The sequence below is a fragment of the Falco biarmicus genome, chromosome 9 (assembly GCF_023638135.1).
Source record: "Falco biarmicus isolate bFalBia1 chromosome 9, bFalBia1.pri, whole genome shotgun sequence".
NCBI classification, from domain to species: domain Eukaryota; kingdom Metazoa; phylum Chordata; class Aves; order Falconiformes; family Falconidae; genus Falco; species Falco biarmicus.
Window position 1 is genome coordinate 42,229,727 of NC_079296.1, and position 26,291 is coordinate 42,256,017.

Below are 26,291 nucleotides of genomic sequence, written 5' to 3' on the forward strand. Positions count from 1 at the left end.
TGCACAACTGCATGTCTTCATTTCAGTGTACACATTCATGTGAAAAAAGATATTCCTAGCTGACATCTCAGAGATCACTAAATGGCATAGTTTTATAGTCTCAGTCTTGGCAATCCCGTGCAATACGTAGCAATTCTTGTTTTCCTGTACCGCTCTAAGCCTTCGACCTGTCTCTCCACCCTAAAGGATAAACCAGGGCATTATTACACGCTTACTGTAGGGAGCAACGTGTTGCTTCATAGCCTGCAAAACGTAGCGTGAATCAAAGAGCTCTCTTCAATCTCTCCCCTAGCTCATACAGAGCTCTGAACATCAGTCCTTTTTCTGCCAGAGGCACTGCTGCCTGGAGTTACGAGGCCACACACCACCTCCAGTCCCCTCCTCCCTAAGCAGATGTATGAAGAGCAGAAGTAGCAGCTTTGCTGAATCCTGAACTCGTAACCTTTCTGCTGTCACTTACTCACTGTCCTTTATTCAATAATTGCCAAAATTGATGTGAACCACAAATGGTTGCTGGTTGTAGACAGGAATCCTATAAAACAAGCTTTGTTTCAATTTACCTCTGGGAGAAAAGATCTCTGTAGGGACTTCCATGCTGGAGTGCTATCCCGTATCCTTTGCTGCTGATGCTGTTTCCAATGACTGTCACAGAGCATTCATCATCTGTCAGCGCAGCATATTCCACCACTGTCACATCCCACAGGAAAGCATAGTTTCCTTTCTTTGCCTGTAAATACAGCATGAACACAAATATAAACTAAACCACATTTCTAGATAGGACAAAAGCCAAGCCAAGCAAACCCTGAGCTTGTAATTATTCCATGGTGGTATTTCATTAGGTCACCATTTATCTGTAGACCTCCACCTTAGCACATTTCTAACACTCTTCCCTCCTAACTACCTCATCTACTTCTAACCTTGCTAAAATGTCTTTCATTTTTAATAGGAATACATAGGATAACATAGCCAACTGTAAGTGTAGGCAAAGCTTACCTAACAGGTTATTAATTATAAATGAAAGCTGTTGCCTCAGCTGATGAAATTTGATGTATGTTTTGTAAGAGACATGGGATGTGACCAGTTATATACATTCCTGTAACTAGATGGGTACAGTATGAGCACTAAGTGGTGCTTCCTAGTCATCATAGTCACCAAAATGATAACATTGCAGCTTTTCTCATATAAATATGTAAAAACACAAAGCCCCTTCTCAGAGCTATAACCTTTTGTCCTGTAACAAAAGGCATGCTCTGAGCTTAAAGAACTCCCTCATTTTTTCACAGGTAAGAAAAGTCACCAGCATCTCCTATTATCTCAGTTTTGGGACAAATATTGCTTTATTTTAGTGCACACCCACGCAGATGTCCTTAAATGTCAGCCTTAATTTGGATTCAAACCAATGCCTGCATGCAGAGCATATGATGAATGTAAATCACCTTACTTAACATAAGATGTAAGAAACATCTCTGGATAGGGATTCAATAAAGAAAAAAGTAATCATTTTGTTTGGTTAAAGTAATCATTGGTTTCCTAATATATTTAAGTAGTATGTTTTTAAGTCTCTAGTGAGCACAGAGAGCACAACGGAACAGATGGGCTGGAATATCTGATGCAAATAAATGAGTAGTCACAAATGTAGACCTCCAAGACTTTTTTTTTTTTTAATTTTTTTTAAAACTTTGGGTGATTTCAGGGTTTTTTTAGGTCAGAACAAAGCAAGGCAAGGAGCTGAAGTCCTGCACATGTTTCTTTATGCATAACCAAGCTCCCCTAGCAAATGGCTCCAGCTCTGGCATGGAGTTAGCTCATCCTTCCACATAGTTTCCCTTTTTGTGTAAGCTTGGTTTTGAATTCACCTGTAAGCCTCCCTTAGTTATTTTATCATATTGGATTCTTCACTTGAGCAATTTAGCTAATTTTACTTCACCGTGCTTTGATATAAACTGCAGCTTTCTGAAGTCCCTGACAGTTGTTTAAATATGACAATAAATCAAATGGGTGAGTTATCCTCTAGTGGGTAGAATCCAGGGAAACAAAAATTAAAAGTATGTTGTCTGGATTTTCTGTAAGCCATTTGCCACAATCTACATGTTTCTCCCCCCCTCCCACCCCCCTTCCCTTTTATCTGCAATAAAGGCAATCAAAGATCCCCAGATTTGTTTCTGAGTTAAAACAGAGTAAAAATGTTATATCTTTCCTCTTTGGAAAGATTTAAAAGAACCTATACTGAGCATTCTGAAAATAATTGTTTGTTATGCACATGCCATTATCGTGTGTTTGTCCCCACCTTCTCTTTTGCCACCTCTCTGGTCAGTTCAGTAACAGTAATTAATGCACATAGCCTCAGATAGTTATTGCAATACTACTACAAAACATCATTAAAATCTAAGTACAGTATGGACCTTACAGAATTTATTCAAATAGGACCCACAGACTCTACTGTTAAAATCATACATTGATTAAACTGACACGACTCATTAAACTAGCATATTGATAAAAGTATCTCTCACTTCAATGTCACTGTATGAAACCAGACCAGAGCAAGACTTCCACATCTACATTGTAATACACATAAAATATACCTGGCTGTCTACCTAAACTGGTAATGGTGGCATAAAGTGGGAGCAACAAGCAAACCACTTTTTACTGTACGCAACAGCCAGAAAAGGCTTCATAACCTATCAACACAAGGATGCATAAAAAAATTAAGGATGGCAAGGGAGTGATTCCTCAAGGCATCTAGCTTAAATTCAGCCAGCAACCTACGTTCTTGGAAGCCTAAAATGTGCTTTCCAAAGGTATTTTCTGAATGATCACATAGCCATAACTAACTGGGTTGTTAGCAGCAAATCTCTGCATCTTGTCCTCTGCTGTTCCTGTGATGGGCTTTAATGATTCACATTTTGTGCCTTCACATCTGCAATGGTGCTGATAGGCTTTCTGCCTGCTTAGGGACAACAGGCAATGGGCACCCCCCCACTGGTGCTCCTGGCAGGGAAGGACCATCCAAAGCCCTATTTTTTGCACAACCCAGGCAGGTTGTGTTCTATGGTAAATACTACCTAGGCTTTTGGTACCTCTGGTACCAAAACAGAAAACTGTTCAGGTTCAAGTGCATTAAAATAGAAACTCATGGAACCAAAGACAACAGCACTTGTTAGTATTTATTCAAAATCCGTGATATTAGAGAACAAAAACTTGCCTGATAGAAGTACAGAAAGAGAAGACCCATAAAAGATTTGGCCTAAATCACTGTGATAAAATGTCTTGCGTTTTTCTGGTGTGGGTTTTTTGGGGGGCTTGGTTTTTCGTTTGGATTTTTTTGTTTGTTTTGTTTTGTGGTTTTTTTTTTTAATGTTTGTTTTAAAGAGCTATAGCCTCTGGTTGTTTTAGAATTGCTCTGTAAATCACCTTTTCAAATTTACAAATTAGAAAAGAAGAACAGTGACAACATGTCATACATTCCACATCTTTTTCTTAGTAATAATTGAGGAACACAGTCTTCTTCAAACATCTGACTTAAATTATAAGACAATTCCTTGTGAAAAATCACATTATTGATTCTACTTTTCAAGCCTCAGTTTTCCTATGTTATTTTATAGAGAAGAGCTTTGTACATTGACTTAGATGTTGGACAGCAGATCTTCTGAAAAAGTCTACTTCTCTTGCATTTGCAATGCTGCATCCTAAGTTATAGCCCACATCTATAAGTGGTTAATAAACAAAATCTGCCAAGCCTATTCATATAAGTTTTATATTTTTTATGGCATAAATTGTTCTATCCAGTGCCATTACATCTGTAGAGCATTATTTCTCTGACAGCCCGATCATTTTAGCATAAACAGGAATCTGAGTTTTAAACTCTTAGCTACGCATACTTCTCAACTCCCAGAAATACTGGATGTGAGACTGTTTCCCCTGTCTGCTAAAACCCGAATCGTCAAAGATCCCTTTTTCCTAAGGGATAATTTCTCTCTTCCAAATCTTCTTCCACTTGCATAGTTTTCTTGTCTGAAGAGTGGAGACCTCGTACTATTAGTGTGTTCATTGCATGGAAAGCTTCCTTATGACCAAGTATTTAGTTGCTCTTTAAATTCAGCATCCTTCACATCCCTGTTGACATCTGTTGTGACAGTTAAACAGTATAATTTGTTCAATTTAAAGAAAAACTGACAACTTTTGAAAAATGTATGTACAAGACACAGAGCCACACACATACATGTGTTTGAGATATTTTACTTTTTATATACCTTTACTAGCCAACTACAATCAAATTGACACTTATTTAAAACCAAAAATCAAATTAAAAAAAAAAATCAAAGTAGTTTAAACTTTTAATTTTTGTCACATGAAAGAATGCGTGTGTGCACATGTGCATACCCCTCAGCTTCCAGGCCAGAGCAGTACTGGAGGCAGGAAGACTAAGAATTACAGGAAACACCTGGCACTGACCCATGGGATGTATGTGCTGGAAACTCATCAAAACTCCCTAGCTGCACATGACACATGTACCTACCCATGCAACCAAGTCCTGATCACAGTCCAGCAAAGATCCGTATCCTCAGGCTCTTGCATTCACAGCCCAGCTATCTAAGGCCTGCACTGTATGTTTTTAGAGCCCATAAAAATGTTCAGTGATCAGACATCATTGCAAAAATAACATATAGAAAGAGATGGTAAAAGGGAATGTGGCAAATTCCAGCTGAGAATACGTAAGATAACTTGAATGACTGAAATGAAACACAGAGTTAGACTTTTAATAGGCTCTCATATTTTGCTCCTTTGCTATGGCCTTATTGTGACTCTCAGCGTGAAGACATGTTGCAGAACAAAACAAAAATAGCTCAGTTAAACTTTCAAAAACTTCTTTAACATAATTTCAGCCAAAACAGCACACATATATTCCACCCAGGTAGGACTACCATGGTGATGTACACCAAAGACACCAGATTTGTCTTTAGTTGAAGAGGTTTTAAGAAAACAGCCTTAAGGGAAAGAATGAAAAAAACAAAACAAAACAAAAAAACCCAAAACACCCAAAGCAAAACTTATATTAAAAATATTTCTTCTTCATAATCATGCAAAATTTAAAGACCAAGGAAGATTGCTTCCTAGATGTAAGAAGGACCACAAAGAGAATAGTAATACTTCTAAAAAGCAGTAAGCAACCTCATAATGTCACTCTTCAATGTGGAGGGAGATGGAAGAATATTGTTCAAAGGAACCTGGCTTACTCATGGCAAAACAATGTTTTTTTCAAATAAAGCATGGTAAGAAATAATAAAAACTTGAAAAAAGATGGATTTCAGATTAATCACTGATATGTCTGTGATTTATCTGAAACTTATGAAGACGCTACCATACTACAGAAAAAAGTGCTAGAATAATGCAACATTCATGATTAATTTACTGCCAGAACAGAGTGTCACTGTGGCTGATCCCATTATATGGCTGATACTACAGAAATATAAAAAAGTGACCTTTACATTGGCATTAATAGTTCAAAACCATGCTTGGATAACATTTATTATCAATAAAAAAGTGCTTTAAGAGAAGCAACACAGCTCTAATGAAAAGAAAACATGTCATTTAATCCTGTTGAAATGATTTAAAAATTAATGTAATTAAGGAGCCAGTAAAGGATGAAACATATTCAGGTTTAAGGAAGCATTTGCTTTTACTCCAAAGGCTGATGGGTTGAGAAATGGAGAAATTTTTGAGGACCCATGAAAACATATGGATGAGGAACCGCAATTCACAGTATAAAATTCATTGTGGAAAATAAATTCTTGGAAAAAAAATAATTAAAAAAAAACACTATTCATCAAAATTTTAAAATACTTTTACTCTCAAACTAAAAATGAATGGAGGTGACTGTTCAACAAGAAACATTATCATTTAATGTTTAGTCTTCATTAAGGGAAAGAAACTTTTTGATGGAAGCAAAAAAAGGGAAGAAATAAAATCTTACTGTGCCATTGCTTAAATCAATGATACATTCACATTTTGTACTGTATTTGGTTTTGATCACTTTTCATCAAAAGTGATACACAGGAAGAAAACAAAGGATCTAGAGAAATTTTTGCACCAGATTGATTGAACAGGGGAACAAACGGTCTCCACCAAAGTAACACTTTTAAATAATACAATAGGAGTTTAATTATCCTATGTATATATATAAAATATATGTATGGGATTACATAAGAATCCTACTACTTCATTTTTCAAAGCAAAAATGGCTGCCCACAATGAAAAAAAAAGCCACAGGTTATTACGTAAGTTTTGGTAATAAATAGGTACCCTGAAGAACTGATTGCCACTGGCAAATCAAAACAGTTTGCTGAGATTTACAAGTGGCTTAGTGTGATTCCAGTACCAATGTCCACCTGGGAAAAGACGGCAGGAGCTACCCACCACACGCTTCTTGGGGATCCTGGCTGTACCTTGAACCAGAAATAAACTTTCCATACGACATTAGTTAATCCACATCTGTTTGTAACCAGGAAACCTGAGTGGCAAAATAGCATTTTGTATGGACTGGTGATTTGTCTGTTAACCTCCTCTTTTGCTACACAGAGACATTTATGAATAGGAGGATGTTTTCCATCTGCAATGACCATTCTCAACTGCCTTGGGAGTACAACAAAAGCAACTTGTCCCCCTGGCTGTGAAATGTCCTTCTGGTGCATACATAACTTTGCAGTGCATTAACGCCCTTTCCGGAGCTCTCCCAGTGCAGCGAAAGCTGTGCCTGGACAATGGGAGATGGTCACTGTGGCTACAGGGACTGGGCTGTGTCTGAAAAGAGACCTCTGCCATAGCAACCAAGTGTCACAAAAGCTTTCAGGACTTTCTTCCAACTATTATCCTTTTGTTTTTAGGCAGTCAACGGGAGTAGGAAAATCTCTGGGAAATGGAGGTATGTAAATGGAACAAACATCTGAACGACCTGCCTGTACCATAAATAAGCAGCACTCTCCTGTTTTGTGTTGAAGCAGCATTCCTCTGTTTTGCAACTGCAGCTGAACAGTGACTGAAGAAAATGGAAAGGGGAAGGAGGGGAGAAAGGGAGTGCTTTGCTTTTTTTGCATTCTCAGGCAAGTCATCATTCAGAAAAATTGCTGCAGGGATCTTTTTATGCTAAAGAGATTTAGATTTCCCATTTCTAAATGGTACATTTTAAAGTACATTTTAAAGGCACATTTACACCTCTCATGCAGCAGTACGTTATTACAGATAGAAAGTTCCATTTCTTTGGCTGACATAAATTCTCATTTAGAAAACACAGAATTTCTATCCATAATACTTGACATGGAAAACTTGTCTGTTTATTCAAAGAGCTCAATGAGCCAGGAAGAGCGACACTTAAACTAAAAATACAACAGTTTAGTTGACAGCGTTATTAAATGTTAAGCCAAATTTACGTAGGTGTCTAATCAAATAGCAGCTTCGGTCAGCTTCGGGGACTGAAGTAAATTTATCAGTGACATTAATTGAGTGAGCTGATCAAGTTATATAAAACTCACCCCACAATATTGAAATCAAACTTAATATGAAAAGTTATCCACCTAGATAGGATGGAACTGTCAGCTCCATACAAACAATATAATTGGTATTCTAAACAGCCTGCCAATCTACAGTTACATTTCTGGCTTCGGCAAAACTAGCTATCATAAATGGCAGCATGCAGTAGGCTTACAGAATGAAAGTATTTACAAGTTCATCATTAAAGAGCACCCACTGGCATAAGAATGGTAAAAATGAAAAAAAAAAAAAATACTGTGCATTTTTCTAAGCTAAACTGTTTTATTATTCATTTTAATGCTAGGATACATAGAAGAGTACTTAATGTCTCTATTTTTACCTCCTTTAAATGCTAACAAACTATCTCAAAATAGAGGCCTCATTTTCACAAAGTGCAGAGCAGATAAAAAAAAAAAAAAGAATGAATCAACACACTGCAGACTTCGCTATTGCCAGAGCTCTACCTTGTCCCAAGGAAGAAAAGCTATCTGAGCTGAGGGCAGAGGGCTTAAGTAAAGCTCAGCTGGGAGATGGGAGAAAAGGCAGGCGGATACAAAACTACTGACTAAATACTCCTCTGCTGAGAAGACACAAGTGTTTGTGTAACTATTTTGTCCCAAAGTCACACAAACAGTTGCAAATCTTATATTAAAGGACTTGGATTTCAGGAATGGGATGGCCTGTGTTATTGTGTTCACACCCCTTATGGTGCTGTAAAAACCATTAAATTTTGGATGCTTTCCCTCTGACTGCTCAGAAAAGGTTTCAAAGGTTCAAAGAAATAAGAGACCCAAGCCCCAACCATTTTATTATTTCCCACTTATGAAAGCAGAAAGAACTAGTAACATTCACTGGCAGCAGAATAACTCTGATCAATCACTATGTTAATAACAGATGTTAGCTTGTTTTATGAAAAAAATCAATTGACAAATAAAGAGGACACTTTTCAATAAAGAAGCAGCACATTAAACTTTCGTCATCATGTCTTCATCCCTTCTGCCATAACATACTCCTGGACACATGTGCTTTGATGGTATTTAGTATCTGGTTTTGCTGAGCTACAAGATGGGAAGCAGGGAACGGAGGCAGATTAAGAGTGAGAAAGCGTGAACATTTGTATTTGCATGATGTGAACCAGGGTTATTTATCACAGGACTCGGCACAATGATGTAGGATCCCAAGCTTTTATTTATCACTCCTTGAATCCCACATCAATGCTCAGTTTCATCAAAAAAATTGAGTAGCCGTATCTGAGATAAAATGTGAAAGCACAGTGACATGTGAAAGAGTATATGCATTTTTTTAAAGTTTGGCATAAACAAAGCCTTGCATTAAATTCCTGTTCTAAGGGAATTGAGTATACGTTCAGTGAATCTCTCGATTCTTACTCATGTTTCCAATAAGTTCAATCCACCAACTCAGAGAAAAAAAAAAAACAAAATACTCGAGCAATGAACAAGTGTTAGTACCTGTATAATGTAAAGAATAACATTCAAAATAGCATTATCAGAGCTCCCAAGAAACTGAGAAAACTTATGGCCAGACGCAAAGAGGGGCTTTTATACTGAAGACTTAGGCAGAGCTAAAGTACTTAAATTCAAAACAATGACCTCAAAATATGATTCTTACCTGCTATTGAGTTACTAAAAGGAACTTTAGATATGGATATTTTTTTAATGACTACGTAATTGCTTTCCTGTGACTTAACAGTATTAACTCCACGCAAACAACATTGATACAGAACAAAAATTAAATTAAAAACCTTGTGATCCAGTCTTACCTTCCTGATGCCTTCAGAAGGGTTCGATACACAATTATCTGCCCCATTATTCTTACTGATAGTCCTCCACAGTTCAGCAAATGTGTTATCCTGCTCCAAAGGGTTGGTCCCTTTTGCTTTAAAGTATTCATACACTGCTGAATCCCTCACTGTACCGTAAGATATATCCATTTGTTTGGACAGATCTTGAAATGTTCTGAAATTCAAGCGATATCAAGATATTAGTATTATATAGTACATTACCAAGATTTCATTCATTAAATGTTGGGGGTTTTTTTATGTCTCTCGTTAGTCAGGAAGCCCTTACCCTCACCTAGTATCATTTGCACATCTCTTTCCTCATCATAAAAGAAAACCAAGCAGTGATTTAATTGTATAGAGATCTTATGAATTTAACTATACCTGAGCTCTTTTTCACCCCAGCAAAGATTTTTTTTGGACAGATAACTTTCCTGTTAAATATTATGATGCCAAGTTTGCACAAGAATGTAGTGCAAGCAAGACCTATTCGAGCACAGGAAAAACTCAGATTGTAAATATAAACTTCCAGATCCATCAGCACCAGCAGAAATACCTCGCAGAATTCAGTAGAATTAGTTTGCAGTTACACCAATGCTCCATCTGACTCTAAATCAATACCATTGTTTTAAATAAACAGCTATAAGTCTCGCTTCCAGTTTCCACTAAGTCTCTCTCACTTGCTCGCTTTTCACAGCCTCTGGTAAAACAGGCATTTTTCATTCACACACAGGCCTAGCTTCATCATACCACTCTGGAAGTGCAAATGGGCCTCAACGTGAGTGGCTGTGAATGCACCATTTATTTTCAAATTGTACAGAATATAATTCACTCCTGTTTTACAGTCTTTTCTGCACAGAAAGGTATAAATCACGGCCTGCATCAATGAAAACCAGACCAAGTTGCAAAACATTTGAGGTGGCATCACTGCCCTCAGAAGCAGCATCCTAGCTGTTTTCCACCTTCAGATGTTCATTCCCATTCCTGTGCCTCCTCCCTTTGTCCTCACGCAGGGCTTCTGTGCAGTGCCACCATTGCTTTCATCGGGGTGTATGCACACACAGACACACAGACACACATTCAACCATCGACCACCATGTGCAGCGGAAGGGACCAAATTGGATCTCATAAGTAATGGTTTATTTTATGTTTTATAAACATATGGCTTCACCTAACAACTACATGCTTCTGACAGGACTGACTGACTAATGCTGTCAGACTAAAGCAACCCTCCGTGCCTCCCCCCTCACCATTTCTTTTTCCCAAACAGAATATTTCAGAAAAAAACCAAACCAGCTCCAAACATCCAGAGGCCCACTCATGCCACCTCCCACCTGTCTCCAACTCCCGGAGCCACAAAAGCAAAACATTTTGCCTTGCAGCTCTTGCAGAAGATCTCTTTGCAGTGCTCCTGAGGACCCTTCCCTTGGACCATGGGCTGAAACTGTTTTCCACAGCTGAAGACTTGTCACAGACAACATATTTCTGCCTCCGTTCTCCCTGTTTCACTTGGGGGGATGTGCCACTGCTTACAACTCACAACTTGTAAGATTCCCTGCAACACTATTTAAAGCGAAGCAATCCAGGCATACACACACTATTATGTAAAAATATGTAGAAAACTCTTCCATCTTCTCCACCACGCCGCCTCCAGCCTGCCCAAGCATGGCTCCAAAAGGGTCCCCTTCCTGGGACACGCCGCGCGGGAGCCCACCAGCCCTGTCCCCAGACTGCAGCTCAGCAGGGATGCCTCTCCCACCCACACCAAAACTCTCCAAACTCACAAGCTGCTTCAAACAGCTTAAGTGGTTTAAGTTCTTAAATTGTGTTAAGGATTTTTTATCATTTTAAGCTGTTAAGCAGCTTTAAGTAAGACTGTGTGTGAACAGTTTTTCTCTATATACATTGCACACTTGTGGATTTGGGCTAACTCTGGGAGTTACATTAAACCCCAAACCTCCTGTTATTTCTCTAGCTCTGTATATGGCACTTTGGTAACGTACAAAATGAACACCCAGGAGGTTGCTGGAAATTCAAAATTCTAATGAAAAATGAGAGAATTCATATCAGTTTTATTTCTCTCTTTGTTTAACAATCCTGAAAGTTATATTCTCGTCTCCTAAATGTTTCCTGTACATTTCATTGAACAGGACCATTTTTCCTCCCGTCTCAAGCTAAATGATTACATGCTACATTTAGTTCTGTCTTTATTTTTTAAAATAAGTTTTATCATATCCCATGGAATTTCTTACATCCCAGGGATGGATGATCTGGCTGTTAAAAGACATTTTTCAGTCTATTTTATGTACAAATGACAAAGAAAAGTACTCAATACACACAGGAGGGTTTCTGTGGCAACATTTTTTTATACCAGGTTTGGCATACGGTTTTTGGGGTGTGTGGGAGTGCATGTCTGGTAGAAGCGCAGTAGCAGAAACGTGTTTAGCTAATGTTCTTTAAAACAGCTTTCAGCTGATAACTTTACAAATGCCTACTGCTCACTCTGCCATTCTGCTTGAAAGTTTGTACATGAGCGTTTGTATATTAAAAAAAAAAATAATTCCACCTGCAGTTTTACTAATGTCACTGTTTTCTGGATCACTTCTACTGCCTCTACTGCTGTGGAAGCTTTTTGTCAGAAATATGCCTTTTGTTTTAGCTAAATTGTACTGTATTGACCTTCAGTATTTCTGTTTTAGCTAAATTACATTTTATTGATTATCAGTACTGTACAAAAGCACAGTACCTGCTGCTTTTTGAGCAGCACAGTTTCTTCAATTCTCTAAACATCTCAAGGCACAGTGAGCAAATTCAGAGTTTAAATTAAATGCTTTACAATAAACAGATAACCTGTACTGGTGGCAGGGAGGGAAGCACAGCCTTTGCCTGGGTGTGGTGAATAACACAACTACTGCCCCTTTAGCTGGCAGATTTTCCTTGGAAGAGATAATGCAGAGTATTTTATGTCCTAAGGATTACATGTGCCTGTCTCGCAGTGTCCTGTTTGATGTATTATAAGAACAGCCACTGACAAAGGAAAGCCTCCACACTGCACCACCATTGGAAATATCCTGTGAGAGAGGCAGTCACCCAAGGGTACAGTCAGGGGCACAGTAGGAATCAAGCTTGTGAGCGGTTCCTGTAGTATAAATTCAGAAGGATGGTGAGTGCTTGAGTGAGAAGCTAACCTTATGCTTTTACCAAATGGACCATTTAGACAAAAATCTCTCTCTGAAATTATCCTGACAGGGAATGGTCTACATCACAGCTCATTCTTACACTGTGTAAAAAATTTCTCTGTACTGTATTTCTGCACTGAAAATAGAGGTGATGCTCAGCATCTCCATGGCCAGAGAGGTGACCAAAAGATCTGGACGTGGTGGGTACAGCCACATACAGAAAAGATACTTAATGGATATCAGTATCTCCTTGCTTTTACAGGGTGAATTAAGATAATCACATGTCATTTTTAAGCATTGATATTTTAACTGCCTCAGACCTACCATTGGTAGACAAAATACTACTACACGGCTACATTTCAGGTGTTTAAAAAATATGTAGATGCAGTGCTTAGGGACATGGTTCAGCGGTGGACTTGGCAGTCCTGGGATAATGGTTGGATATAATGATCTTAAAGGTCTTTTCCTGCCTAAACGACTCCACAATTCTGTGATTTCAGGTTGGTTGTATCTTAAAATTAAGTCATTCTTTAAAGGCAGCTGCCCTCATCATTCTTAAGCTTCGTTTTTGCCACCAGCCATTAGCTGGACCCACCTTCTTTAGCCACTGACATTCTTGCCTCACTTCCCTATGGCAAAGATTTCTTGCACTTAATATACAAAATTATTCACAACAAAAATGTGTAGCATATCAAGATGCCCCATTAACCTTACCACCTCAGTTATTGGATCTCACAACCCATTAAGGGCTCTCTGTAAGTGTGATTAAAGATAAAACTAGTAAAGCAGAAAAAGACAATGTTCCTCACAGTTATAGAAGCCAAACTTCAATTTGTAGATAAATACATCCACTGTGTGATTGCTATAATAGACCAGTATATGTAAACCAATTGATTTAAGTAAATGTATCTGTGGTTAATCTAAACAAAAATGGTGTCTTTTATGCCTGCTAGATAAATACAACAATTGATACATAATTTCCAGTGGAGTTGCAATTACTTCATTTACAGCCAACTGAAAACTGGACTCTCTCTGCTTGTTTTATTTTTCAGAAAGAAGCTGACATAAAGCATATGCTGTAGAATAAAGAGTCAGGCAATTACTAGTGTTTATAAGTAGACAGCTAGAAATAATTGCTACAATAATGATATTGGTTAAGTTGCACTTTTTGGAGCTGTTTTCTTACAAGTAAGAGACTTGTGTAACTGTAAGTATACAGACTAAAAATATGCTGCCAGTATAGGTTTATGTTACTCTGGAAATCTATGAACCCAAGCCTTTCTGGATTAATAATATGAACAAATCTTATCTAAGTGATAGACTAAACCTCACTAAGTGCTTTGATGTAACTGCTGATCAATTAACTTAACTGGAGTCGTCAGATGTGATCAACGTATTTAAAAAGAGGGGAAAAAAAAAGGAAACAGACTCCTGTCACTTCTAAATTACAAAAAATAAAGGGGGAAATTTTCTCTTTTTCTTAGTAACTTTTCTTTTTTAAATTAAAGGAAGGTCTTTTAAACAAGCAAGCAAGGAGAAAAGGCAAAAAAAATCCTTGCTTAAGGAATTTTTCCTCATCCTTACTGTTCATTTTTAAAAAAAGTTTGTAGCAAGCTGCACAGCTGGACTCGTGTGTAAGGTCTATTGCTGTCAACAGGTTAATCAGTGGCACCACGATGTCATCCAGCAATGGTCTTTTACATCACAGTAATAAATGTGGCATTTTATCTTTGCTTCAGCCTTAGGAAAACCTTAATGGGAAAACACTGGCAGCTTCTTGATTTAAAGGTAGTTTCTCCTTGGCCTTCACAACTGCCCGTGGTCTGACACTGTAAAATTGGGGATTTTTCCTGTCTGCTATTACTTATGGAAAAATAATATTTCAGCATTCCTGAATTGACAGTATTACTTTAAAATTACGCAAGATTTATCATGCTTAGCTCCTATTCATTCATCTGCACATATTCTGCCTTGTGATCACGTGTTTGAGGAACCTCTCCCTTCACAACACTGTCAGACAATAAGATATAAATAATTCCTCTCAACTAAAATTAATTAATTTCCTTAATTAATATTAATCCCTAAGATGTATGTGGACAGTAAAATAAATTTACTGCTTTTTCCATATTTAGCAGAGAAAGCTATGTTTTTCTTTTACCTAAGGAAGCCAGTACCCTGAGATTTTTGCTCAGTGCAGCATAATATTTTAGGTGATGGCTATTGCCAAGACAAAGCATCCCAGAGATGATGAGACTTTTTAAGCTGCTCTGCCTAAATGAAGCCTTAGAAATGCATACATAAAATATATGCTACAAATTCTAAATTTCTTTTTTAAAACACCTTGAAGCTACTTTCTTTCCCCAAAAGCTAGGCATTCATGACATCTAGAGAACTAAATACAAGTGCAGTTGCTAACTACAACTATTTTCCTAACAGGATATACAAGAGGGAAATATGTGCTTTACACGTTGGGAAAAAAGTAAACCCACTAAACTTCTAAGTAAAAATAAAAACAGCAGAATTGATTTGATAATCTTATAACACCAGTATAAGCCCAAGAAATGCCTATGAACTGAAACCTAGAATATAAAATCCTATCTGAAAAGAGATTTATTTCATAAAGTTATCACCAATGAAAAGCAATGAGCTGAAAAAGAATTCAGCCTACTGTGGACTGCAGAAAAGCACTCATATTTTGAGACATAAAATTGCTCACAACTACTCCCTCCATGGATGTATTGGACAAGACAATGAGAAGAAATGACAATATGTTGTTTGTCGTTGGTGACCACATCAGTCCACCCACTGAGAGATGTGCTTGGAAGCCAAGCCAGCTTTGCAGGATCAGCTTCTCATTTGTACATCCTCAGTGAGAAAACAGTCTGCAAAGCTGAATCAAGGTTGTGGGTGGTAGTGTATTGGTACAGATAATTTCCACATAAGCAGTATATCTTTCCATTCAGAGTCCTGACCTGAGTCCTGTTTATTTTTTTTTATATCCATTTGCGAAGCTGCAAAGGATTTGAGCCTTAGTCTGTTTTTCACAGATGAATAGTCATTAGACTTTCAATCTCCAGTTTTAAGTAAAATTTATGAGTGGGTAGTGTATTGTCTTAAGTCATCTGAAACGGAGTTCAAAATTCCATGTAAAGACCCTCCCTAGAGCTAGTCTGCCCAAGCTGAGTAATTTAAGTGGTGGAAGAAAAAAATCCATCTGTTACGGATATCAATTGCCACGAGGGGATGATAGCATCATTGACTTGGAAACTCACATGAAAAGTTTCACCAACTGAATCCAAGTTACAAAGGCACAATCCCACTTGACAAGGGAACAAAGAACAGCTTTTAGTGCCCCTAAATATTAGTGCAACCAATACTCAATAAGCCTTCAGTCATACTGGAAAGAGCAATACATATAGTTGAATAATGAGATAGCATTAGAATTGACCTATCTTTAGCACTTTTGAGCCTAAAAAGCAAACACCCATCCAAAAAGCCCCCCAAAAGGTATTATGAGATATATCTATAAATTTCCAATATTTGTTCCAGGTCCACATAGGAATGTTACCTGGGCATATTAAACTGTTTGTAAGGTACATAACTAAAAGATGGGCCATTTAAAAAAATATTTTTGGTGAGGTCAATAAAACTGTTCAAAGCATTGTTAGAATGAAACCGTAATGAAAGCAAGTTTATGTCCACATCTAATAATACTAGGCATCAGAAGAATTAGTTCCAATTTGTGCATCTCTGTGACTTTCTTTGAAATTACGAATAATCAAGCTGAGCTCTTAAATCAAACACTAATTCGCCAACTTCTTTACAGTGAAATGATCAACTCCTGCATGTTCCATTTCACTGTGAATCAAGTCACTGTAAATGCTCTTAATTCTGTTTCAGTGCAGTGACGTGCAGAGCAATGGGTTTCTTCAGCAAATACACTAAATAAAATCTTAATTTTACCGATAGAGGTAGTCCAGTAGAAACTGGCAGCAGTACTGGCCTGCTTAGCGTACACTTTGCAGGATCAAGTCCTTCACCAGCAGATATATCATTCTACAGCTCATATAAAACTCATTTCATGGGTGGTCCATGAAAAAAAAACCAACACATCCACTTTACTCTAAACAAAAGCCTTAAAAAAGAGAAAGCCTCATGGGACTTCCTACAAGGGAAGCCATAAGCATTGTCAGATTAAGCTACAGTGAATCGATGGAGTTGCAGCCCTTCACACCAGGACTAAACATTTCCAAACCACTGGAGACAAACAGTGCAGACAGTTACGGCTATGTATGTGCTTGTCATCGTCAGTGGAGCAGGAACAGCTGCTACACATGACTTCAAAGAAGCAGGGACTTTTTCTCCAGTGGAAAGAACAATCAATTGTGTCACAGAACACATTGCCATGTCAACTACATACTTTTACCGTAGTTAAAACAAACAGTGATTGAGGTCCTTAGCAGGTAATGGCACTGCAGCAGCTGTTTTCATTATGCTAACGGTCATCGCTGCCAGAAGCACAGAACTTGTGCAACCTCCACAAATATTTAATTTCTTTAAAATCACATCCACTAGCCTCAGTTCCTACATGCAAAAGGAATGACAAGAAAACTGAACTAAGCCGTCTTCTAAACTCCCCATACAATGCTTTCACTGCAGATTGAGTGTTTTCACTGGGACTCTGTTCCCGCAGAGCTACTGCATAATTAAGTTTTAAAAGAAGGGAACAAACGGTATGTATACCCACTGAAATGTGAAGAAAGTCGAGTTGTTAATAAATGATACAGTGTCATGTTTATGATTTTAATAGTAATTAATTACTAGCTACACGCATTGTATTGGCAAAACATTTGTAGGATTTGTGTACTTTTGAAGCATCTGAGATGCAGCAGAAATATACTCTATTATCATCACTTGAAATGTCACTTTTGCTTTACTGATCTCAGAACAATTTGCAGCACTTTTGCTAAAGTCAAAGTGTGGGGAATGTCGGACAAAAATCCATACAAGTAGGCTGTGTCCCATTGCTCACAGAATTTTATCTTCCAGTGGTTTATTTAGGAAACATGCCCATTTTCAAAAAAAAAAAAAAAAAAGACTATTTTTTTTCTGGCTGGGACTCAGATTTGGATCTAAAAATCAAACTGGATTCTCATCATCATCAGTAAAACAGGTTCTTCTGTAAACAAAATTAGACTTCTGGTTATTCCTAGCCATTGCTATTTCTAAACGATGCCCTCAGGACCACCTCGGCAACTCCAATCATCTGCAGTGATCTGCACGAGTGTGACTTGACTTGTCGCTGGATCATAGAAGTTCATTTTGCCTAGAGCTGACATTGGCTCTGCTCCAGCACTCCACATAAAGAAATCTGTTAAACAACTAGAAATAAGCTAAACATCTCCTGATTGCCAGTCCAGTGTTTCTAACTATACTTCCAACCCTCTTATTCTCCAAATCTCCTCCAGGCAATGAGAGCATAAGTCACTTAGATTGCTGCTTTTTCCATTAACTAGGGGGTTTTTTGTTGCTTATTTGTAATAAATCTTTTCTTTCTGGATGTCCTATATTTTCTATATTGTTATCATATGGTAAAGAAACCATGATGGTTCTCATGGTACAAGTTACAATTACTTTGCTTGAAAATGTTTTCTAAAACAAACAATAGCATAACATAATTAATAGCGGTAGCGATGGAAGCTAGATTCCGAGAATTTGCATCTCAAAGCTGCATCCACTGGCACCCCATAGTTTGTGATCCCTGGATTAAGTTTCTGTCATGGCTGGGCATTTATGATCGCATCTGAGTTTACGTGATGTCTAATTGAGGGAGTGAAGTCAGAAGACAGTCATTCCTTTGTATTTACAAGGGGCACCTATAGGTCTCTTCTTCATCACCCCATTTTCCTATATTTCTAACAAATTAATACCCTTGAGATATTACCCAGTTTAGCCACCATGTTTGCAATTTAACAATGAAAAGTAGTAGACAGACCAAGAGGCATTCAGAGTAATCATATTAGACGGGGTTTTTAAGATGCAGGTTCAGGTTTTCAAAAGCTGGAGTTTTAATTTGTGTGCTCAGATCCACACTGAACTACTACATGACTGGGCAGATTTTCAGAATGGATCAAAGAAAATTTTGGCATGGCAGCACATCTTTAGGATGTTTGCAGATTCAGTTAAAAGCCTGGAAGGGGATTCAGAGCAGCTATGAGTCGCTCCTCATCCTACAAATCCAGAATAATCAGCCTTGCTGGAAAACCTGGGTTAGCCTGGTTCCTTTACTCACACTCCATATTCCATTCAGCAGTGAGTGGGGCATTAAAATGCAAAGAAGAAAACATGAAAACATCTCAAGAGCTTGTAGCATGTTTGAGCTGAAGAAATACATCAGTTGGAGTACCTTTGGATATTTTTGTGCTTTACTTTCAAACCACTTTGCCATTGTGACCTTTCTCTGAGTAGCTTGAAGGGTTAACATGTTAATTAAAGCAAGGTATTCTGCTCCTTAAATTATTAATTAAAATAAAAAATGCAGCTGGTGTTTAACAGCAACTCGGTCCCAACAGCAGGTTTTAGTCACTTCACCTAAATCAAACATATCATAAAGTTGGCATGAAAATCATATTGTCTGAATCAAACACATCTGGCAACTGACACATGCTTTTACCTATAACGAAAATAACAAACTACCTTTATTATTTATGCAGATGCACTTTAAATTGTTTGCTGTGCTGATGTCTCCTACCACTCACATTCGGAAGCTGAAAATCTTAATGAAGATTAATGATTAAGATCGAGAGGGAAGAAATTGCTTTCTTCCTTCTTAACTGGTCTTATAAGTACTGATATCACTGCCATTCTGTTTTCCACTCAGATGACAATCTTTTAGCTTTTTAATTAAATAGAGTGGTGACTGGATAAGCTTGGCATCTTGGTGCTGGCTTATAAAGTCCTTACTCAGGGCGAGTAGTACTTTATACAATGACTGTTAGGATATCATTATAGTGTGAGCAGTTCCATTAAAGTCCATGAAATCCCAGTGTGGGATAAGGTCCCGCTCAACCCTTTATTAAGTTTTGATTTATCAGGAGCTGTCGCATGCTGCAAGAATAAGAATCTTGGTGCAGAAAGCTCTGGGCTGCTGCCTGCGCCACTGTCAGCAGGCACACAGCTGGGGTGGAGAGACTGGATGAATTCACACAGCTCAGATGTGTCAGAGGTACAAAGTGATGCTGGAAAAGTGCTTCACACCCTTCCCTTACCACAGGGAGTAAAGCAGAAGCTATCGATGTTGACAGAAAGAGGAGAAGAAAACAGAAGAGCTCTGAAGAGGCATCTTGATTGCTAGAACATGTGCTGGGTACTCCTGGGAAATCAAAACATAGGGCTCTTCATTAATACTGAAAGCACATATAGCATTCATCAGTTATTATTGATGTCTAAAGTGCATGCATTACATATGCATATTTTAAAGTCTAGAAGCCCACTTGCCTGTTTCTCAGAGGAGCCAGATGGCAAGCACTTGCTATATGGCGTACTTCCCACCTCATCCTGATGTGGAAAACGAGGTAAACAGGAAAAGAGACCTTTGCCCCTCTCTCCTCACCCTGAGCATGAGTCTCGCCTGAATACTGAACCTCAGAAGCACTGAGAGCACTGCATCAAAACCAACTAGCTGTTCCTTATATTGAGATTAATTAGTTTATTGGGTAGTCTAATTACATACCTTGAAATACGAGCTTGGAAATTGCATTACTGCCATATGAAAGAAACATAGTAGTTAACATCCACCCTATTCTGACTGATGTTTTTCTATTATTTTTTTAGATAGATATGACTATTCATAAATCAATTAAATTAAATCAGTGGCTCATTCTCCTAGGCTGGTTTTAATGGTTTAGAAGGCAAACAACTTTAGTGCATGTGATTACATTTCTTTTAATGGAACTTTGGCAGCTGTATCAAAATAGCTTTTGTAAGGCAACATCGTTCTCTCTCTCATCTCCAGATGAGTCTGGAAACACTCCTGTATTATATTATATGGGGGCACGTGCACAGAAGGGAACATTGCTTAGTAAGGCAGATGAGCCCAGGTAGTGGAAAGAACATATGTAATCCTTCCCTTAGCAACACTATTGTTTCCAGAAATGTTTTCTTTCACTCTAGAGTCTTTTGCCACAAAGGAACTAAGCTAATAGGAAAGCACTCATGGTAATAAACAGTAGCATCTTAGTTACCAGGGAAACAAAGAACCCCCAGCTCCTTTCCCCCATAAACATCCATAACCTGCATCTATAGAAAGTGTGCTTCAATGTGGGTTTTTTTCTTTTTCTTTTTTTATGTCATCTGGAATAGTTTCAAAATCTCCTTAGAAGGATATTCAATTTTTAAAGTCTTTTCTTTAAATGGCAAGTTTAGAGTTTTCTACCTCATGGCAAGATGGTCTATAAACATTTTAGAATGTATTGGAACAACTTTTATTTCAGAAGACGAAATACTGTCCTATATATCATTTAAGGCATTAAGAGTTTAAGGTGTGAGAGAGCATGATCTTCTATCATGGAGACATTTATAAGGGGAATGGGCGCTTTAGATTTGAATGAAAATGTCAAAGAGAAAAGTAACGAGATTAAAACCGTTTGCAAGACAATGAAGCTCAATACCCAGGGGTGGGGGCTGGGGAGAAAGTAAGAGTAACCATAAAAATAATGAATTTCAAAAGACCAGACCTCTACAGATATCAGGAACTGGTGGAGAAAGCCTCTTAGGAAGTTGATTTAAAGGACAAAGGTGTACAGAAGGGCTGGCAATTCCTGAAAGAGACAGTATCAAAGACAGATGCAAAGTATTCCAATGTGAGGAACTATAAGAAAAAAAAATATAAGAAGCTGGTATAATGTCAGCAAGAGCTCTTTCAGGACCTTGAAAATGAAAAGCATTGGTGTTTTCTAAGTGATCATAAAAGAGTGCAACCATTTGACTAAATATGCCTACATACTACAAATGCATGAGAATCATAAAAATGCATGAGACAAAAAAAAAAAATCAGAGAACCAAAAATAAATCCTCACAACACCAATTAATCTAGCTTACATGATTTAAGATGTTACTGCACAAATCTGTTTGCATCATCCCTCGACTGAAGTTCTTGTGTCCACAGCAGATCCAGCAAAAAGACACTTACCTTGCCCCAGCTATCCTATACAAAGTTTGATTTCTTAATTTACGGTGGGTTTCATCAGCACAACATGAAACAGATGTGCACTGAGCTCACCACAACTGAAACTCATAACCTTGCAACCCACAGCATAGGCATGCTCATTCTTTAACCTCTGAAAGAATGGATGCTGAACTTTGCTCCCAGAGATCAACTTTTTATTGCAGGCTATTAATTCAAAGCTTGCAAGGTGAAAGACAGATCATCTAAGTGGAGTGCAGGACTGGCCACAGCACTGGTCACTGTTAACCAACCAACCAGCCGGCACTTCGGGAAGGTGGCTGGGCAAGCGTTCTGCCTCTGCTCCTGCTGGAAACTCCCCTTCTTTCCCCTCTCCTCTCTCCATCCAAAATCATCTAAAGAAATACACAATTCAGTGCATGTTCCTTATACTCACAGTCAGTCTGCTGACATTGAATATATGATAAGGAACAGAAGGTGGGAAAATTATTTTTGCTGCCAGGTGGGTGAGAAAATTCGGTGCTGAACCACCATGGTATGAGAATGACAGAACCGCCGCTCACGTGGAGATGTTGATGAGGAGTTGTGCAAAGTGAGACGACTTTTTTTTACACAAGCAAATGAAGCATTTCCAAAAATATGCAACAGATTAGCAGAGTTGGAAGCTCATATATGTCCTGTCTGAGCTGACAGCAAGTAAGAAAATAGGTACAACTTTCCCTTCTTACAAGTAGGTACACATACTTGCAACTTCATCTCACTGTTTCACAGGAACTAACTTACTGTGATAAAGTGTTTACTAATTATTGGCAGTTCTGGAATGCAATTTACTTGGTTGTTCTGGCTGTGAGGATGCTTTCATAGAGACCTTTCGACTCCGGACAATTTGGAAAGCTATGCAGAAATATGCAATACGTTACTCCGTAACAAAACAACCTGCACGATTTACGTAATAGGATCCACTGTTACACTACTGACTCCGACCAACAAAGATAAATGGTAGAAAATACAAGTAATTTTACAGGATTTTTGTTGTTTTTTGTTTATTGGTTGTTTTGGTTTTTTGTTTGTTGGTTTTTGTTTTTTTTTTTTCCAGGCCACTGTTTCACCAGTGTCATGTCAGGTTTTACCTGGCTTCCCACTTTAAGAGTCTTTGCTTAACTACTCTTCTGACCCCACAGGGGCATGTAACAGTATCTGTCTGTCCAAAAGAATAGCAAGCAGGCAAACACATGGAACAGTATGTTAACATGCAAAATCAGTTGGGTAATTTTGCATTGTAGGTCAAGTAAATAGCTACCTTGAAATATCTAGTGGAAAAAAAACATTAACGCTTTCACAGGAGTGAAACTCAAATACTCAAGCACACTGGCTAGCCTACTTTAATGGTTGTTCCTCACCCAGAATCCATTTCCAAAACAGAATTCACCATGAAGTTTTCCTTCTCACTCCTGTTTTTGTTGTTAAAAAATGATGGGTTGAGGTAGTCTTTATGGTTAAGAAATGTCTAAAACTTGAAGGCCATCTCGGAATTCCTATAGTAATAATTATTTTGCCTTTTTAATATCCTGTTATATTAGATTTTATTATCAGTTCACCTAAGACATTAGATCAGCTTCTTTGGAGAAAAACAATAGAAATATACATATCCTATTGGCAAAAATATCTGATTGTGCAAAAAACTTCTGTTACTGCATTTTATACTGTTTACCCCTTAGGAGTCAAACAGAAAATAAAACCCAACAAAATAAGCCATAGGTACTATCCTTGTAATAAAAAGAAACCACACTACAACAAAGAAGGTGGAAGTCAGGGACCAATGGAAGGTTACACATGCAGGGAGCGTACAGCTGCTGCACTCTATGGATGGCCAGTGAATCGACTATATTCATATGAGAAAGTCTGACTTAAGAGGCGGCTCAATCAGAGCTGAAAAAGGACTGTATCAAATCTCAGATTTGAACCAATCCTTGGATTTTTTGACGGGCTGTCATGAGGACTACTGCTCTTGCTAGATTTTCACACTTCCAGAGCAAAAGAAAACAATAATAAAAAGTCTTTTTATTACCTGCACAGATGGTAGGTTTTGCTAACATCACATCTGAATCATTTTTTTTCTCTAAACTGTGCATGCATCTGAACGTTAATGCCTCAACCCAGTTAAGTCACAGAACTTCCCGGTAACAAGAACAAATGAAGAGATGCTGTGATACAGCTGTCATAAAAGTAGAGTTGAAGAGGGTGTGGAATCACAGATCTCTTGGTTTGCCATTGATCTTCAGTATGTGCCACATTCTTAGAATGGCAACTGGAGAGATGGAATGCAAGCTTGGTTTTCAGCTGTGCGTTCTCATTTTACCCACAAAAAATGTCCTTGGAAAATATTTGCACTTATATGCTTGCCTGCTTGCTCAATTAAAGGAGTAATTAGGATCCATTTTAAAGCATGGTTGAACGGCATATGCCAACATTCAGAAAGCTTTTTAAAAGGCTCCAGACTTCGTGAAGCCTTGGGTTTCCCAGAAGCACCCACTGGGCAACACCATCAATGACAGTGAAATGAACAGATAGACAATGGGGATTCTAGCACTGGCAACAACACAGCGTCTTGTCCTGAGCAGTGCCTGGAGGCAAGTGGCTGCCAAGCTCTGCCCTTGAGCACTGCTACCCTGCCACACAGGCTGCAGAGCATTTCCCGTGACCTTGCTTCCACATGGTCTAAAGAGGGAATGTTCTGGAAAGAAAAATCTTTTGAGTTTTTGACCTTGCTCATTTCACTTGCATCTTTCTCACACTCTGTTTTAGCCTTCATTTTTATGGATGAACTTAACCTAGTTCTTTGATGATTGAAGCTTTTGCTCACAGGCCATAAATAATAATCACGATAACTATTTTTTATCATGCTCATTCATACGTGCCTCCTGCCAATGTGCCTGAGGTGCTGCACAGACAATGCAAAACACACTACAAATTAAACATAACAAAAGAAAATCCAATGAAATATTTAGAAAACCATGGATGATATGAACAACAGAAAGGCTGTTTCCAAATACAAGGAATTTCGAGGCAAAATCTCAGCAAATAGAGGGATTCCTGTGAGGTTCTTGCTACCAACCCTATCAAATCCACTTAACTACAGCAGATGAAACCTTTGTTCATTTCCCTCTAGCTGGCATCTTCAAAACACTTTTCTCATTTCCTTGTAAAATATTTTCAGATTGTTTCTGGTTTGTATGCAACCCAGAAAATCTAGCTTTTTTTGATACCTGCAGAGCTATTATAATATGGTCATTCCTGGCCATCATCTTTAAAGCGGCTAAACTGACAACACGCCATATAAGATATGAAAAAAAAAAAAAGTTAAATCTGTTACACAGAAAAGGAACTGAGACAGAGAGGAGGCTAAGCTTGCCGAGATCAAACAAAGCTTGTGGTAGGAAAAGAATCCGCACCCAAGTCTTCTAAGTGCTAGACTATCACCCCAACTAAGCTGCAGTAAATATTCAGCTGTCAGCAAAAGACATGAAATCTGGGGATTAAAATGCAAATAAGGAAATCCCAAATCATGAAACAGCAGCTGTGAACTTAAAAGCAGATATAACATGCATTTGTGTGCAGTCCATGCACACACACATACAGATACCATTCAAAACTTCCATAAGATGTGCAAATGTTAAGGATCAATTTGATAAGATCTTAAACTGAAACTCTTCTGAATTTTCAAATAGCCTATGTTTTTATGTCCCATTTTTCCTGCACGGTTCTTAACCTGTTGTCACATAAGCTCTCCTAAACCTGAGTTTCAGAACATCTGTGCAGCTACTGAAGTGCATGTAGTCTGCTTGTTAACAAGAAATGAAGCTGGAAGTTAAGTCACTTCTAATTAAACTCATAATTACAAATGGAAGGTCAGACAGCAGATCCAAGGGCTGTTAGAAAATGTAATAAGACAAAAGAAAGAACAAACTCACATGTAATAATTCAGCCCCTACTTGGCAGACTGACCCATTAGAAGACCTATCAGCTGTGTACAGTTCTGAAGGCAAATACTAGAATGATAAATGCAAATCATCTGGGTTTAAACAAGTTTGTCAAGAATTAGCACGGGTTCTAAACATTACCTAGATTTCTAGTCCAAAACGAAAATTAAGATTTGCTCATTTACAATGTTAGAACATGGATCACAGCTTCCTAGCCTGAGCTCCAAAGTGGTGGCCACCAGCACATTCGCAAAAAATGCCTTCTCTTTTGGAACCGGGTAACATCTCTCTCTTCTGCCGACGTGCAGCTGGGAATTCTACTTGATGGTTCACTGCCCTGACTGTGGGTCTCCATGAACACAGAAACCCTGATGTAAGCACTACATTGCCTTTTTTCCCTTGTTGCCAGGTTGGGGCAGAGGGAAGATGCGAAGAGCACGAGGTAACCTGGACAGAGGGCTCAGGGAAGCCATATTAAAAGAGCAAAGGGGTGCAGAAGTACCATCTGCTAGCGACTGGAAAATGGAAGAGAGCCGAGGAAAGTTCACACTATTTTCTGCTAATCTTGACCTCCTGAAGGGCCAGAGGTTTTTATGTGGATCTCAGACTCCACACTCTGACCCTCC

The 26,291-nt window shown here is 38.3% G+C and overlaps 1 protein-coding gene across 1 annotated transcript in view; it reads right to left on the reverse strand.

Annotated features, from left to right (window-relative positions):
- The window catches only part of GRID1 (glutamate ionotropic receptor delta type subunit 1), a 544,815-nt gene that overhangs the window by 19,680 nt on the left and 498,844 nt on the right, over positions 1-26,291 (reverse strand). The window contains exons 13-14 of the mRNA XM_056350722.1: positions 9,305-9,500; positions 561-727 (exon numbers count right to left, since the gene is read on the reverse strand). Coding sequence (XP_056206697.1) covers positions 561-727; positions 9,305-9,500 — 363 coding nt within the window. The remainder of the gene's footprint in view (positions 1-560; positions 728-9,304; positions 9,501-26,291) is intronic.